Consider the following 18,937-nt stretch of genomic DNA (forward strand, 5'->3'; position numbering starts at 1 on the left):
CCATATTCTCTCCTTTCCTCCAAGCTTTCCTTTTGCAACAGAGCTTCAAACAGCAACCTTCACTACTATCTCCCTGAAAAAAACTGATGAACTCTTTAGTGGTACTTTGCAGGGAAGCAGGTGCTGCCAGTCCTTCCCACCTCAGCTAATCAGTAACAGTGCTTTGCTGCCCCACTTCCACTAGTCAACAGAGGGAAGCAAGGCTGGCAGGAGCTGCTGCTTCCTTTCTGAAGTCAATCAATATACACACATCTTGTGTATGCTGAGGCACTTAGTTGCATATTGTATTGGTAAACTGATGTGGACTGTTGCTTAGTACTAAATCCTATAGGCTCGCTCTCTCAATGGGAGACACTGTCAAAGCCTGTGATGAGCCAACTTTCACGGTTCATTGCAGAGATAACATATAATAAAATAAGGAATCTACATACATACTAAGCTTAGCAGGTGTCACCCATCTTCCACATGGAGACCCTGGCAGGTTCCAATCCTTCAAAACCTTCCAAAGTGGTTCTGTCCTCTAGGTTACAATCTCGTGTCAGCTTCTGGATCAAAACCAGGGCCACTCAGCCGGGTTAGAAAGACTAACTACAAAAAGTCCTTTCTTCATCTCCTGGACCTCTTGAACCCAGTCTGAATCCATATATGTAATTCCACCCCAGGTATTTATACTTCTCTGGAGTGGTTTACCTGTCCTGGGATCTGCTGTTAACCCCCCTCCCCCAAACTGATTTTAGTTCCTGGGGGATAGCACAGTAACCCTCTCCATAAAGCTACAATACAATCCCCAGTTCACAAAAAAGACACACACCACATTTATAGATTCAAAAGTTTATGCCTAATCCCTTGGCCATGTTGGACCATCACAGTATAACAGGTTTGTGAAGTATCCATGCTTCCAAGATCTCACATCTGTCACACATGGTACAGATACCACCTTGAAAGACAGCAGACCAGAGGTTCCAGGAGCTCTGCAACACAAGACTGACCCCAAAGCAAAAAAACACACACACACACACACACACACACACACACAGAGAGAGGGGAAAATCCCAAGGGCAGCTAAACAAATATATCTGCCCCAAGGTACCCACAGCATAGCCAAACACATCGCTTAGAAGAAATTTAATTTCCTTTGCTTTGCCGTGATGGCTGGGCCAGTACTTCATGCAATGCCCCCAGTGGAACATGGAGCAACTTTCACAAAACTTGATTATAAAACGAGTCAGGACTGTTGTCCCAAGTAGGAGGATGGAAGCTGAAATCACAACCCATATAGCCTGGTAGAGTTCAAAGTGTAAATAGATAATATTCAAAGCAAGAGATTAATTTAGTCAAAAAGTTCCTATTTTTCAGTAGCAGCCACCAGACTTGTGAAGAATTTGTTCTCATCAAGCATTTTGGCAATCAAGTAGTTAAGATGTCAACCTGAGAATATTGAGGCTCAGATGGATTGTTTTAACCCCACCTGAAGACAAAAGATTCAGCAAATTGGAAAGTGGGACAAACAGACATAGGGGTTTTGAAGATAATAGCCCTGACCAGGCCTTGGCAGTTTTAACAACTTGCTGACTCCATACTGACTGACCTGCAGATAGATCTCCTGAACCAGTGGAGGCAGGGGGAACCCAGAGGAACTCCTAATTCCAGTCCAAGAAAGGAGAATTTGCCAGTGACAATGGGTTACATCTGACCCTGAAGCAGAGCTGGAGACAATGGACCTTCTTGTCAGTAATAAAGAAATCTAGTCAGGACTTAACTCCCGTTGCATAATACAGTGCCAGACTCCAGCCCAGAGTTACAAGGTCTCAGCAGGACTTTCCCTGAAACTACAGTTCCCAGAAGCTACAGAACAGGCACTGAAACTGAAAGCAGGGAGATTGGCCTTTGCTCTTAATGAACCTTCTACTTGTGCCACCCAGGCAGCACAGAAAAGGAATATGCCTGACTTGAACACAGACAAGAGCTGGACTGTGGGTGGGAAGGCGAAGGAACAAATTGGGATAAGGGGTGGAGAAGATACAGGACTGAGAAAGTGTTATGTTGGAGGGGATGATGCAGAAGAGTGTGACCACTACAGAGTACTCCCCTTCAGCATCTGGAATGGAACTCAAGATTTCCAAGACTCATCATTACTCTGCTGTTAGCAAATATCTATGAAACCCTTTGACAAAGTGCATGTGTCTCAATCTCCTCTACTGCTGGTCTACACAGTGATAGCCTAATACTGCAATCAATTACTTCCTTAATTCAAATAGGAGAGGTCTGTGCAGTGGATTTAAAGGTTCCAACCCTTCTGGTGACCTATAGGGGTGTCAATATTTGTCATGATGGAGTTTGTTTTTTCAGTATGTTTAAAAGATATAAAAAAGGGGGTCATAAGGAGAGTTCACTCATCTTGTACAGTAATAGAGTTCCAGATGTGTCCCCTTATGGGAACTGCACTTCAGGTGTGCAGGTGCCCTGGGCGACCTTGAACAAAGATTTCTGGTAGCAGTACCTGTTTGGCCCAAGCATGTACCCTACATTTGAGGGTGCACTACCCTAACTTCCTTCTCCATCACAAAGTCCCACAGAAGAAACTCTTAAATAAAGGGGAAGGACGTGGGTAGAGGAGCACCCATAGGGACTCATCTTGAACAACTGCAGTTACTGCACAAGCTGAGTAACTATTCCTTTGAGTAGTGTCCCTATGCGTACTCAAATTCAGGTGACTATCGAGCAGTGCTCACAACTGGAGAAGGGAGCTTCAGAGCCAAATCCATGAGTAGAGACAAGACTGTATTTCCAAGGGATGAATCTGATTTAGAAGAATGAACTATCACAAAGTTTGGAAAAGGTATGTACTGCAGATGAAGGTGCAGCTTTGCAAATCTCCAGAACAGGAACACATTTGAGTAATGACAGAGGTAGAGAGGGGCCTTTTGGAATGGGCCAACACCATAAGAAGAGGTTGTATAAACTGGAAGATTGATAAATACAACTAGAAATCCACCTTGAAAGCCTCTGGACATTGCGGACCCTACTGACCTTTCAGAAGTAGAGACAAACAATCTAGAAGACTTTCTGAATGATTTGGTTCTGTCCAAATAGAAGGTGTGACAATAGAAGGTATTTTTATGGAAACATACTTATGAACGTATATATGACATAACTAGAATGTGTTTTATGCTACTACATATGCCATGTAACATATCTCGGTAAAAGTTATGATCTACTGGATTTATTAATCCTATTTGTATGCATGCATCATTTTTGTATTCGAAGTTATGAATACTGGCTGCATACTTGTTTGATTCTAAGGTTTTAGTGAAGCAGTTGGTCAGCTTCATGAGAAAAGACTATTCTCAGTAAGTGCCCTATCAAGAAGCCCTTAAGCCAACAATGAACTTGGAGACGCCAATCCACATCTGGGCTTTCCCAGGAATGTGGCTTGGCTGGTAAGGAACTCAGTCATGCATGGACATGTGACTGCCCAGGTGACTCCAAAACTCCATTTTGTAGATGGACTTTGCATAGGAGAGAGGAGGGGGTCTCCACCCACAAGAAAAAGTCTATTTAAACCCCTGGGAGACCCCTTCATTTTGTCTTCAGCTGGCTAAAGAGAGCCTCTCCACCCACAAGGATACCTGAAAGAAACTGGAACAAAGGACAGTAACTACAGGGGGTGTGAGTGATTGCTGGACCCAGACTAGAAGGAGACTAGTCTGTAAAAGGAAGTTTACTGGGTGAGGATTTTCTGGGTGAGGATTTTATCTGGATTCAGTTTTATTACTGTACTAGACTCAGACTTGCATGTTTTATTTTATTTTGCTTGATAATTCACTTTGTTCTGTCTGTTACTACTTGGAATCACTTAAATCCAACTTTCTTTCTTTAATAAAATCACTTTTTACTTATTAACCCACCCAGGGTATGTATTAATACTGGGGGGGGGGGGGGGGCAAACAGCTGTGCATCTCTATCAGCGTTGTAGAGGGCGAGCAACTTATGAGTTTACCTTGTATCAGCTTTATATAAAGGTAAAACGGATTTATTTGGGGTTTGGATCCCATTGGGAGTTGGGAATCTGAGTGTTAAAGATAGGCACACTTCTGTAAGCTGCTCTCAGTTAAGCTTGCAATTTGTGGTACGTTGTTCAGACCTGGGTCTGTGTTTGTGGCCGGCAAGCGAGTCTGGTACAGCCAGGAAGAGTTCTGGAATCCCAAGCTGGCAGGGAAGGCAGGGGCAGAAGTAGTCTTGGCACATCGGTTGGGGGTTTCTGTGATCCAACCTGTCACAGAAGGCTAACGCCCTCCTGACATCCAAGGTAAGACTAGTCAAGACCCTGCCTTTCGTAAGTGGCTTTGGGGGAAAAAAAAGACAGGAGATGGACAACTTGGTTGAGATGAAATTCAGACAATAGCTTGGAGGTAAACATTTCGCATGTGGTTGTAACGATACTTTGTCTTTGAAGAATACTGTAACAAAGGGAGGGTGTCCCCTATTAACATCCCTATTTCCCCTACTTTTCTGGCAAATGCAATAAAAAATGGTTACCTGCCTTTTCGCAACTTTTGTTCTTTGAGATGTGCTGCTCATGTCCATTCCATTCCATTCTAGGTGTCCACGTGCCCACACACGATCAAAGATTTTGCTTTAGCGGTATCCGTTGAGCGCCCCCATGAGTGCCGCACTCATGAGTCAGTATATCAGGCTTCGCCAGCCCTACGCCCTCTCAACTCCTTCTTGCCAGCAACTCCGACAGAGGGGCAGGCAAGAGGGCTGTAATGGAATGGACATGAGGCAACACATCTCGAAGAGTAACAGTTACAAAAAGGTAGGTAATCATTTTCTCTTTGAGTGCTTGCTCATATCGATTCCATTCTAGGTGACTCACAAGTAGTGTCAATGGAGGTGGGCTCAGAGTTCATGGTCTTGCAGTGTGCAGCACTGCTCTGCCAAAGCCAACAGTGTCCCCGGTCCATTGGGTAAGTGCATAATGGGACATTAACGTGTGGACGGATGACCAGGTAGCAGCTCTACAGATCTCTTGGATTGGCACCCGAGTCAGGAAGGCCGCTGATGATGCTTGCACTCTAGCTGAGTGTGCCTTGACTATTAGTGGAGGCACTTTTGCTAGCTCATAGCGGTAGTGGATATAGACCACGATCCAGAACAAAATCTCTGCTCCCTCTCTTTGCTGGTTGATGTACAAAATGCAGGCTACAATGCCTGTCATGATTTTGATGGATGTGCTCTTAATTAATGGCAGAAAGTATAAGCAACCATTCCTGACCGCCTTCAGCTCCAGGAGGTTGATGTGTAAATGAGCTTCTTGTGTTGACTACCTGCTCTGAATGCTGTGCATCTCTAAGTGTGCTTCCCATCCGAGAAGACTCATCTGTTATGGTAATGACTGGAGGATGCTGAACCAACGAAACACCTACACAGATGTGGGGATCCTTCCACCAACTGAGGGAGTCCCATCTTTTTGAGGGACCAACACCAGTCTGTCTAGACTGATCTGTCTGGAGTATAAATTGTTCTGGCCCACCCCTGGAAGTAGTGGAGATATAATCTGACAGGCTGTGTCACAAGGCACAAGCTGCTATGTGTCCCAGTAACTGAATACAATTGCTTGTGGATGTCTCTGGGCTTATTTGAATCTCTTCCACTAGATTTGAGAGAGTCATGAACCTGTTCCTGTCTGATTGTTACAGCATTTAAGGAAGCTCTTATGAACGCTAACCTTTTTGTACTGGTGCCAAAGTGGACTTTGATGTTGAGCTGGATGCTGAGCTAACCTGAGAAACAGGGACAGTGCTGTCTTTACAGCTGAAAACTTCATTGTAAGATCAGCCTTTGATCAGTCAATCAACAAGATATGGAAAACCTATTGTCTCCAGCCGAGGAAGGTAGGCAGTGATAACTTCCAACACCTTGGAGAATACCCTCGGAGCCAAGGAAAGACCGAAAGGAAGAATCTGATGCTGGAAAGGATCTTGACCCATTATAAATCAAAGGTATCTCTCTTGTGAGATGGATGAACTGCAATAGGGAAATAGGTGTCCTGGAGGTTGAGGGCTGAAAACCAATCCTCTGATGGAATCAGAGCTGCCAGAATCACCATCCTGAACTTTTATGCCTTCACAAAGATGTTTAGCAGTCTCCACTCCCGCATCCCTCATTATTTTTAGGACCATAAAATACCCTTCACCTGTGCTGAGGTAGAACTGGTTCTATCACTCCTAACCAAAGGAGGGAGATGATTTCTTGTCTCAGCAAGTATTTGTGCAAGGGGTCCCTGAGAAGGGATAGGGAAAGGGGGCGGGTTGAGTGATAGATGTACTCTAGATGGAGTAATCGGATGTTATAATCTCCAACTCCGGTTTGTTTGATGTAATCCTGTCCTATGCCGGTTAAAATCAAGAGAGACTGTTACCAAAGGAAGGAAAGCAGGTAAACTGGCATAACTGAGGGATCAAAAAACAGCACTGTTCCAGAGTGTAGACTAGTCCATCAAATTGCCATTTCAGTGATGAAGATCGTTGAGTGGCCAAAGCAGATGTAGTGGGTGGTCTCTTATGAAGCCTAGGCCTCTTCCCAGGAGGCTTGGCACATCTGCGGAACTCCTGAAGTTGGGCAGGGTGGGATCATTTACTAAATCTTCATTTGTTTGCAGATGTACAGATCTCCGAATCTTTCAACATGTATGGCAAGTCGTCAGTTGTCTCAGAGAAGACCTTCAGTCCATCAAAGGAGAGATCCTCAACAGTATTCTGGACCTCCCTAGGAAATCCAGAGAGTTGAAGCCAAGATGGTAGATGCATCATGACAGCATAGATGGAGTGAACTGTGCATAAGCTGACCCTTGGCTATGCTGTCCTGGAAGTGATCACAATATTCTGCTGGAAGATGTTCAATGAATGACGTGAATGTTGAATGACTGATATGATCGTATTTTGCAATAATGGCTTGATAATTTGTGATCCTGAACTGTAGGGTCACAGATGAGCAAGCCTTACAGCCAAAAAGATCAAGGAGTTTATCATCTTTGTTGTAAGTGGTCAGTTTAGCATGCTGCCATCTGTCATGTTCATTTACATCTTCAGCTACCAAGGAATTAGGTGAAGGATGAGAAAAATAATAAGCAGCTTATCAATAGTGAAGCAGGCATGCTGACACTCCATCTCAGGCGGAGGTAATTAAGAAGAAACTGAGGGTGGTTTGCCTGTACAGCCCTATATACCCTTGGTGAAAGGCATGACAACATGTTGGTGCATGTGCAGTCCGAATGAATACTGCTATCAGAAATCTCTGATCAAGGCCAGGTGGGATTCACCAGCACCTGAAGGGGAGCACCCATATGGACACTATTCAAAGAAACAAAACTGAAATATGAGGAAATGAAGATAAGTTGTACTCACATTTATTTTCTTGCTGCGAGAGCTTTAGGTCTCCTATGCTTAAATGCAATTACTGCATTAAATCAATACTACCCTTTAAGAGGAAAATATGTGGGCAACTGAAAAGAGACCAAACATCTACTCTCAGTTCAGATTTTATTATATCTAGGTAAGAAAGTTAGTAAAAGCATCCAATCAGTTTTGTATATAGTTTAGTTTATATTTAATTGTTTCTTCTGCTTAAGGTATTTCAAGTAAATACAATGCTATTTTACAAAAACACTGTGTAATAGATATGTCCTTGAGTAAGATTAAGTCCATTTACAAAAGCAAACACTAGCTGTGTACGCTATTAGCTCTATATTGACTTGCAGTGACATTACGGCAAATATTCAGTGCCTGCTTTGCCAGACATATCTCAAGTATTTTGTGAGTGGCTGCCTTTCCTAAATTATTCTAACACACACAGAACATGTAGGCCAAGTTCAGCATCTTTCTGAGATTTGGCTTGATTAACAGATCATTTAGGTTACAACAATCACCTCAAAACTTCTTTCCAGGTTTGGCTGCTACCAGCATTCCTCCCTCAAACAATTCAAAGTCCACACTCTGGATTCTCTCTTACCTCCCTTATATTTAATAGGGTAACAGGTCACCTGCCTAAGGTCAACCAGCTAAAAAGGTGGGGATATTTCAGGCAAACACTGCCTGCTTATTGCAAATTAGTCTACATTAGGGCTTAATTTAAATATTTATATGAACATTAAAGTTTCAATGGCTTTTTCCTTTTAGTCTATCTTTTTCAAGATATGGCAAGTGAAACTGAAAAATATCTATTACTTTTACAATTTGAAGTCAGAACTGAAGGGAAAAGAACAAGCCTATCACCCTACACACTTTTTTCCAAGTTGACAAGAGTAGAATGTTTATTTGTCCTGGGAAGGGAGCAGAGCAGCCATGCACTGATCTAATAGTGGCCTCCTACATCAGTACTTAACAATCTGGGGCTATCAGACCACTACAATGGATTCACAGGAAACAAACACTAACTTGTCACTGCAACTTACTACTGCGGATAAGAAGCTGCTCACTGTTTTGAGACCCACCTTACCTCTCTCGCTCCTCCAGTAGTCTTAAATACTGCTTACTACAAGGGAAGCTCATGTTTATGACACACAAAACTCAAGAAGCATCTCTCCAGCTCAAGCTAAGTGTTGGCTCTCACACCACAAAGCTCAACTCACAGTATATGTCCAAGCTGTGTGCTACGCAAGGTTGGGATGTCAGTTGACACAGTGGAGCCTAGACATGTGCTGTTAGCTGATCTTTATGGTGTGAGAGCAGACCCCCCCGGGGGGGGAAAAAAAAAAAAAAAAAAAAAAAACTAGTTACAGTAAGGAGTATCACAACTTACAAATTATTCCATACAAAAATTCTCAGCAACTTCATTACACAGACTGTGAATCACTGTTTCAGGAAGTAACTAACTACATGGGAATACATATGTCCTTGTCTGTGGAGTCATGGGACAAAAGAAAAAAAAAGTCATTCTGTAGTTTGATTTTTTAAATCTTTTAAATAAACATGCTTCTTCAAGGAAGCCTATAAACAGTTTCTACCCCTCCCAAAGAAACATTAAAACAGATTACAGAAAATATGGATTACAAATCCAAACAAAAGTTACGGTACCAACAAGGCTTTCGGTTTTGGTGCTACCCAGCTATATAGTGTCTATTTAGACCTGTAATTTTAAAGACAATATACCCTGTTTTGATCTATAGAGTGCCTAATATTTTATTTTATATAGCATCAGTATAGCAACATTAAATTACTGTAGGAAAGTGCTGTATGTGAACAAAATTTTCAAAGTTGAGTGCCTAACATTAGGCAGCTAAAATCACACTTACTCCACTTTTGACCAAGCTGTCTGACCCAAAAAAACAAAACCTAATTTGAGGGATGAGTCAGATCTCATTAAGGAATTTTCTATACATACCAGTTTTTCAATTTCAGATTCAAGATTCTGTATGCAGTCGAGTTTTCTCTTACGACAGCGCTGTGCAGCAATTCTATTTTTACTTCGTCTTCGGATATCATGGATACAATCCAGCTGTTCAGGAGTCAATTTGTGCATTTTCAGAAATGACTGAAAGTCATTTCTAGAAAGTGAAATGATCCTTTGTGAATTAAATGGCAGTTTTACCTAAAACATAAAATATAGTTTTGAACCAAGGAGGAAACTGATACAAGCAAAATTAAAATTAGCTAAACTGGACGGGTTTCTCGAAATTAATAAAACACTTACAAAAAGCAACTTCAACGGAAGAACATGAGCAGAACTAGAACACCAATATTAACCAGAGAGGCAAAAGCAATGTCATCACATTTGCACAGTCACATAGATAAAATCCCGGGATTTCAGACAGATATCTTGATAGAATCCAGTAGATGTAATCCAAAGATTTTGCACATTTAATTTCAGGTTTTCCAAAAAAGAATATTAATTAAGAGTAAAATTTACTCCTGTGCAGTGGATCATAACATGTTAGGTATCAGTTAGTGCAACGATTCTCAACCTTTTTGGGCTCAGTACCCATTTGTAAATGTTTATGTCCTGTCACAACCCAGTAAATAGTCTGGGGGTCAAGGCCCCGCCATGGGGTTGGGTCCTGCCCCGCCATGGGCCCACAGTGGCATCTCCTATGCTGTGGGGCTAGCTAGGCTTGGCTCTCGGTGTTGCAACCTCCAGCATTGCAGTGCTGCTCAGGTTTGGCCACAGCCACCTGACTGGACCAAACTGGAGTTGTGGAGTTGCGACCTGGCTCATGAGGTTGCAGTGCCACTCACTCAAATTTGGCGGACTTAGACTCCCTGTCATCATGGCTAGGCCAAATCTGAGTGCCCAGCCAGCCCTGTGGGACAGGAGCCATAGGAGCTACCACGCAACCCTTTGAAACATTTTGGCAATCCAATTTTGGGTCCCAAACCACACGTTGAGAAATCCTGACTTAAGACCTTCTAGAGGCATCCCCCAGCATAGTCTGAATTTCACCCTAAACCATTAGCAATATATAATATTGCATATATATTACACATCTATAAATGTGTATAAAATTGTTTCTGTTGTAAGGGTAACTGGTTGCAGCTCCTGTATTTAGGTTGCTTAACACTTTCCATTATTATATATAGAATTGAGCCTCCCCCACACTACGCATGCTTGACCTTTGGGGACAGCAGATGCCACAAATATGCACACATACCAACATTATAAGGCCTGTCACCAATGCTTGGTTCATGCTGAAAGCCATCTTCATTTTTCAAATGCAATATTTATATTTTAAAGTAAGCTATAAAGAGAATATATGCAGACTTAAAAAATAAAAATGTCAAAAATAATATCAGCTTACTTTCACCTAAAGAACTGAATGCACGGAGGGAGTCTTTCAACGGGTTTCTACTACTACCACCAGAGACATCATTAACACTAAAGAAGCGGATGGAATGTTGCTCCAGACAATAATGCCATTTACCATTCCATGAATTTAAGGAATAGGACACATTCAGCACTGGAGTTAGCTAGTGTAGCTTCCCCCTTACTTTCAATGCAAGTTGTGCACTGCTTATATTGGGAGGGCTGAATCAGTTCTTAAATCCTGAAAGGTAAAACACTTCTTTAGAGTTCTACATGACAGCATCATATTGTAACTTTAGAATTTCTAAAAATCATACAAATTTCCATTTTTCTACATAGTCTGTGGAAATTGATTACTTACGACATTCAGCTGAAGGTAAAAGTTTACCATATGAACAAAAAAAACAATGCATTGAGAGGGATGGGGAGAAAAGAAAAGAAAAGGAAAAACAGGAGTGCTTCACTTCATCACAAAAACAAGCCTTAAGCAATTTCTGCAGTTGAAGACAGATAATATATAACCAAAGCAGCAGAAACAAGTGCAATATAAAAGTAGTCTGGAATTATACAGAGTACAGCTTGTCAAAAACCACAATCCCCACCGCCCTTCTAAAAAAATATTTGCCGCCAGATTGCAACAAAAATCCAAGACTTCAAAGTTTCCAGTGGAATGAAAATTCCAAAAAGTTTTAATATGAAATATTTTGTTCTGGCAATACTTAATCATTTTGACACTTACAGTATATTTTAAAATGTATTTAAGTCAAAACAATTCAATATCAAACAGCTGGAAAAATCAATTTTTTCCCCATTGAAAATTTTGTCAAAACCAAACATGCTCACGCAAAATATTCAATTTTAACTAAACTGGATATTTGATAGAAAATTTTTCCTTAGAAAATTATGCAATTAGCTCTATAACCGACATGTCTCCTCTCATCTTGCACATTTCCACACACTTCAGAGACATTATGAATTTCAATAAACCTCCTTTAACAACCTAATTATTTAAAATTACTAGCTGTATTCCCAACAGATTTTTTGACTATTTTAGATGGAGAAATAAAATGGTACTTTCCCCCTAGAGTTTTGAAACCAAGCAAGAAAACTGTCTGGAACTAAGAGGGTCTAGAATTAGAATTAGATTTCAGAACAGAGCATACAGATGTATGGAAACAAAAATATAGCCAGAATGTCCTCACCTCACATTCCTGTTCTCTTGCTGAACATGACTCACTGTCTCCCTCAGTGTCAGTTTCAGAGTCTTCTCCCAAACTTATCACACAAGTATATGGACATTGTTCTTGTTGTGGTTCCTGGATATAATCTCCACTATTTATCTCTGGGCTGTTTGAGCATACTTCAGTACCAAGATTACTTATAAATGGGCAGTTGACAGAGTTCAGAGTTGTAAAAGTTCTTTGAGAACAAGGTTCAGGGCTCTCACTGAGACTGATACCTAACCATGGGCACTCCGACTTTTTTCCTGAATATACTGGTTCAGAGCATTCTTTTGCTGTTGCAGGTGACAAACGCATTTGACAAGCAGTCTCTGTATTGTAAATATCACTCCAGAAACCTTTTGCTAGGTGTTCAGCTACCTCTCTTTCCACACTGCTTCGGTCACTAGTTGATGTAATGCTTATGTCTTCTCGAGTGCACAAATCAGACTTCAAAAGCGAATCATCTTGATTTTCACTGACTGGTTTATCATTCCTAACTACAGTACCTGTCACAGTTTTTTCAGCTACAACTGTGTTTTGCATACTACTGAAATTCAAGTTGCTGTATTGCTCATATGTATTTAGAAAAGGTGCAGAATAAAGTTCATGAGGTGCAACAGAAAAATTTTGGGGAAAAGAAGCAACATCTGTTTTCTCCATAGGATATGAGATACTCTGAGACACAGATTCTCTCTTCAATTCCTCTTCTTTCTCCCCCTCTTCCATTTCTACCTGAGTCTCTTCACATTGTGAGACCAGCTGCACAGCTGTGCACTCCTGAGCTTTTCGTATGGCATCATTAAATGATTCACTCTGATGAATGGATGTAGCTGATGTTACCTGATCATCTTTAATACTGGAACCAATCTCTGCAGTATGGACTTTGTCACTCCCAAAAGCTTTCTGGAACTTCCTATATTTCGGGCATAGGGGAAACAAGCCAGAAACATTATCTTTTTCTAAATATGCAGGATCGCATGTTTGATTGGTATTATCTTGGAGATGAGGAGATACTTTTGCATTTTCTTCACCTTTGCTGAGCTTTGAATTAGGAGTTGCAGTGTATTCAGTTTCCAACAATTCCTCCACTTCGTCATCTATTTCTAGGCCCCCATCATCCACAAGGGCAACGTTAACGTTTGCTTTCTCACAGCGTGAGGTACAACATTTCTTTCTAGGGCATTCCTGCTGGTCTGCTTTACAGTCCAAAAACTTGAATTTGAGAAACTGGAAGCAAGATTCTTCAATGTTATGTACTCCCAAAAATTTTGCACACTTGCAAACTTCAGACACATTGTCTTTATTTAAAATAAGTTTGGCAGTATATGCAAACTGAAGCAAAGGAGCAAATCCTTTAAGTGTCACCTGTTTGGTTTTTTTTTTTTTTTTTTTTTTTAAAAAAGAAGAAAGAACAAACATGTTAGTATGGCCCATTTCTTGTAAGGCTGACACTTGACACAAACCACAGTCTTGTGACTCTTATATAAGAGGTCAATATGAAACGGACTCAAATCTTCCCTGCCCAATGACATGGGAGCTACTTATCCTGGTCCTACAACTGTTTGCTGACAAAGATTTGGCATCTGGTCTACCTGGGCTTAAGACAGCAAATGGGGGCTCCTATCACAGGAACATTCCCTGCTCGGTCACGTCAAACAGGAATTAATGAACAAACAGATCCAGTCCTGTAGGGAAATGGTGAGCAGAAATGAGGAGAGGAGAGAAGGTAGTTTTCCTTAAAAAGAAATTAACCAACACTTATATCTAGCCAACTCCCTTAAAAATCCATCTTTGATATGACAGGATTTTATTGTGATCCTTTTATAGCAGCGTTCTACTTCACAGTGTTAAAGAAATTGATAAATTCCAGTATATTACTATTCCTCAAAGATTAAAGTATCACTGTTCACTGAAGAGCAGTAAACAGATGCAAAAGCAGGATTATATTTTCAGGTTTCCTTTCAAAACGCAAGGTACTCCAGGATAATTTACTGGCAAAGTCACTATACTCCTGACATCTAACACACTCCTTTTTAAATGCAGCCACCATTATTCATTCACAGTCTAATGTGTTATGGATCCTGATAGTAATTTGGTCATAACTGGTTATTTACTCCTTTAGTACAAGGTACACCCTCCATCCCCAGTTCCTCCCATTAAAAGGAAATTTGATTTCTGTCTGAAAAGATAGCAAACTGACAAATTATTCTTAGTTTAACGACTCACTGGAATCAGGTCGATTTCTGAAAGCTCCACACCCTATTACTACAAGCCCTATTTCCGCTAGGGATCTGAATCATCCCACAGAGCAATACAATACTCACTGAATACCCCCCAAAAGAGTCCAAGAAATTTGTTCTCTTCAGTTTTAACGCCAATCTCATACTCTTACTTCCATAAAGGTTTAGGGGGAGATTCCGCTTCCTTCTACGAACCCTTCATGTTTAGTACTAACTTATGCCATGAACAGATTCACTGAAATCAAAGGAACTACTTGCAGAGTAAAGTACTACTCAACTTAAAGGTGGCGGCCCTGACAGCGAATAAAATCAGGTTCTATCATACTCTACAATGTGATTGGGACGACTGTTTTAAAACAATCATAACGGTATGCTGCAGAGTGTTCCAAACACATGGTGATATAGATTTTACAGGAATCCTGAAACATCTTGTGAAGTTTCTATTTTGGAGCATGCTCTGAAGACAGTGTACAAGACAGTTTGCACGTGGCACTGTTTATAATCAGCACACTAACTTAGCTTCAAACACTTGTAAAACCACAAGGGGAAAGAGGATGTCAACCTTCTTATCTTCAAATCCCAAACATATATGCATTAGTGGCAAATAATTAAATCCAACTAGTGACCTGATTTGTTGAGTGCTAACAAAGCACACTGCATATACGAACTGAAATGGTGAATAATATCATGTATCCCAATAATCCAAAGTATTCCCTTCTCACACACAAAGCACAGTGATCTACAATATCTTCAGCAGCATTTGAAGCCCACACCAGCTTGGGGAACATGAGAATGTAACATCTGTGCTGCACAAAATATTTTTCAAACAGAAGCTACAATCCTGCAAGCAAGCAATATTAATTTCATTTACAGCTTTTTAAAGACATAATTTGATGTTAAATAGCTCATGTTCATTCTCATTTGAGTGTCCCCCACATCCTTACACTGAATGCCTGATAAATGACAATTCTGAAGCAGCGGTTTGTTCACCAACTAGTTTCCCAGTTCCTAAACCACTTAAGATTATTAGTTACTTAAAGTTAACACCAGCCTATTGTATAGCGTAATTTAATGTAATGGTGTAGAAACGTAAGTATGGTGATGTACAGAAGTATGCCAATTAGTGCCACGCACCTCTTCTGGTAAAGTGATGAGAAGATCAGCATCCAACTGTCCCACAATTCTTGAAAGAAGATAGCTGCTGCAAGCTGCAAGCACAGACCGATGAGCCCGAAATCGTTGATCTTCCACTAGAATAGTAACATCACAAAGAAAATCTTGCTTTCTCTGATCATTGAGACGGAGTAGAACATTGGTACTGTGTACCGAAGACTCATATGCAAAAACCACACTATTCTTCTCGCTTAAAGGCATCGTGTATCAGCAGTGTTAGTGCTATTCTCAGTGGAGAGCATTCTTCAATTCTTCAAACCTGAAAAGAAACGTAAAAATTTACAGAGTACGTAAGTATCTGATAGGAATTCAGGGATAAGAATACTATGACTCACAAGAGGGGACAATTTAAGTTACACATATTGCACCCTTAAAAAAAATAAGTTCACTGTTTAAGTATATAGATTCTAAGCTAAACAAAATGCAAACACAACATAGTTTAGATACTCATTTTTAAGCAAGTTTCTAAATACATTCTTTAGTAAGCTCATGTTTAATTATATGATTTTTACAAATAAATCCTGCTCCTACTACTCATGGAGGAAAAATACATTTGAAAACATTTGAAAAATGAACACAATTGTTTTTGGAGATGCATGTTGATTAAAAAGTGACAAATTTACCACGAAACTCTATGACATGAAATAAGTATCTGTATTTAAAGACCTTTTCCTGACTGCAGCACTACAGAAATTGAAAGAGGAACAAGCTATAGAGGCTCTAGATCAAAGTTCATCAAGATACTACATAAGCTGCTTTTGTTTGTTTAAATGTGGTGTACACTCTATGTTCTTCTATAAAAGAAAACAAATTCAAAGAAATCCTACAATATGCTACTTAAATACAGCAATAATGACTCAATAACTCAAGTGATCCCACAATAAAAAAAATGGAAATAAGATATGCAACATTTTGCGACTAGTTAGTTGGTTTGCATGGCTGCTTGGTGGCCTATGTGGAACATGCTTGCATTTTCAGGGAGAAAGCGCCTGCATCATAGACACTAGAAACAAGCTTCCTCATTGGCAGTCTCAAAAGAGGCACCTGGAAAAAAAGTTGAACAGCCATGGAAACGGAGCTACTATTTGAAGCCCAGAGATGATCCCTCGGAAGTCACAAAGCAGTTTCACTTAAAAAAATTTGCATACATACATGACGTCACTAAACATGACGTTTTTAAACTTTTTTTCCACATGGCCTTGGAAAATAGCAACATTTTTCTTAGGGCTGTCAAGCGATTAAAAAAATTAATAGCAATTAATCGTGCAATTAAAAAAATTAATCGCGATTAATCACACTATTAAACAATAGAATACCATTTATTTAAAAATTTTTGGATGTTTTTTACATTTTCAAATATACTGATTTCAATTAGAACACAGAATACAAAGTGTACAGTGGTCATTTTATAGTTATTTTTTATTACAACCTAATACAAGTACTGTAGTGCACTCTCTTTATAATGAAAGTTGAACTTACAAATGTAGAATTATATACAAAAAAATAACTGCATTCAAAAATAAAACAATGAAAAACTTTAGAACCTACAGGTCCACTCAGTCCTACTTCAGCCAATTGCTCAGACAGACAAGTTTGGTTACAATCTGCAGGAGATAATGCTTCCCATGTCTTTTTTACATCACCTGAAAGCGAGAACAGGCTTTCGCATGGCACTGTTGTAGCTGGCATTGCAAGATATTTACATGCCAGATGCGATAAAGATCCATATGTCCCTTCATGCTTCAACCACTATTCCAGAAGATGTGTCCATGTTGATGACTGGTTCTGCTTGATAACGATCCAAAGCAGAGCAGAGCGACGCATATTCATTTTCATCATCTGAGTCAGATGCCACCAGCAGAAGGTTGATTTTCTTTTTTGGTGATTCAGGTTCTGCAGTTTCCGTATTGGAGTGTTGCTCTTTTACGACATCTGAAAGCATTCTCCACACCTCATCCCTCTCAGATTTTGGAAGGCACTTCAGATTCTTAAACCTTGGGTCGAGTGCTGTATCGAGCCTTAGAAACCTCACACTGGTACTTTTTTGCATTTTGTCAAATCTGCATGAAAGCGTTCTTTAAAATGAACACGTGCTGGGTGATCATCCGAGACTGCTATAACATGAAATACATGGCAGAATGTGGGTAAATCAGAACAGGAGACATACAATTCTCCCACAAGGAGTTCAAACACTTTTTTTTTTTTTTTTTTTTTAAACAAGCATCATCAAGCATGTCCCCTGGAATGGTGGTCGAAGCACGAAGGGGCATATGAATGTTTAGCATATCTGGCACCTAAATACCTGCAACGCTGGCTACAAAAATGCTATGCAAATGCCTGTTCTTACTTTCAGGTGACATTGTAAAGAAGCAGTCAGCAGTATCTCCCGTAAATCTAAACAGACTTGTCTTAGCGATTGGCTGAACAAGAAGTAGGACTGAGTGGACTTGTAGGCTCTAACGTTTTACATTGTTTTGTTTTTGAGTGCAGCTATGTAAAAACAAACAAAAAAAACCCCTACATTTGTAAGTTACACTTTCATGATAAAGAGATTGCACTACAGTACTTGTATGAGATGAATTGAAAAATAGTATTTCTTTTGTTTATCATTTGTACAGTGCAAATATTTAATAAAAATATAAAGTGAGCACTGTACACTTTGTATTCTGTGTTGTAACAGAAATCAATATATTTGAACATGTAGAAAAACATCCAAAAACATTTAATAATTTTAAATGGTATTCTATTAACAGTGCAATTAATCAAGAATTATTTTTTAAATCACAGTTAATTTTTTGTGAGTTGATCAAGTAAGTTAACTGTGATTAATAGGCAGCCCTAATTTTTATTCAATTGTTCAAAATGCCTAACGTTAAAAGAGCATTCTTTTTAAGTCAACTGGCAAAATTCATCCTTAACTTCATATGCTGCTATGGAGTAATACCAGAAATACACGTTGTCTAGTATTTGATCTATATGGTGGTTTGAGGGATACCCAGCAATGGTAAGAGGTATTGTTTGTTTTTATAATCTTGGGGGTTGGTATACGGACAGTTCATTTACCTGTAATTTTGTCATTGCATTGGCAAGGTTTGTAAGATACCTAGAGATTGAAATAGGTGTTTCAAACCTGACATGGCAAGTGTGCACTGTAATGACTATTCCTCTCTCTAGAAAAGATGGACCCAGTTCCCTCTACAACTAATCTACCAAACCAATCAAGGTAACTAACTTTCCTTTCCACTTCCCAGCTGATCTCTCTACTACTGTCCTTTCCTTCACACTTTATTTTCTTCCCCCTTCTCTTCCCACCTCACTTCGTTTGCATGTGTTCTTTTCTTCTACACCTATTTATCACTGCTGTCTCATTTCCCCACATTGCATGATCACTCTCTCTTCCTCTAATTTGCCTGTCTCAGTGTTGGATGAGCAAAGGCTCTGTACAATAAAAACAGCACGTCTCCCAATATGCACAAGTTCATATGTTTGAACATGCAGTTT

The 18,937-nt window shown here is 40.0% G+C and overlaps 1 protein-coding gene across 2 annotated transcripts in view; it reads right to left on the reverse strand.

Moving 5' to 3' along the window:
- Positions 1-18,937, reverse strand: part of BACH1 (BTB domain and CNC homolog 1) — a 39,517-nt gene that overhangs the window by 5,158 nt on the left and 15,422 nt on the right. For both annotated transcript variants that reach the window (XM_074970945.1, XM_074970937.1), the window contains exons 2-4: positions 15,398-15,695; positions 12,003-13,388; positions 9,385-9,591 (exon numbers count right to left, since the gene is read on the reverse strand). In XM_074970945.1, coding sequence (XP_074827046.1) covers positions 9,385-9,591; positions 12,003-13,388; positions 15,398-15,637 — 1,833 coding nt within the window. In that variant the 5' untranslated portion in view covers positions 15,638-15,695. The remainder of the gene's footprint in view (positions 1-9,384; positions 9,592-12,002; positions 13,389-15,397; positions 15,696-18,937) is intronic.

This window comes from Natator depressus, chromosome 1, assembly GCF_965152275.1.
Source record: "Natator depressus isolate rNatDep1 chromosome 1, rNatDep2.hap1, whole genome shotgun sequence".
Lineage (NCBI taxonomy): Eukaryota > Metazoa > Chordata > Testudines > Cheloniidae > Natator > Natator depressus.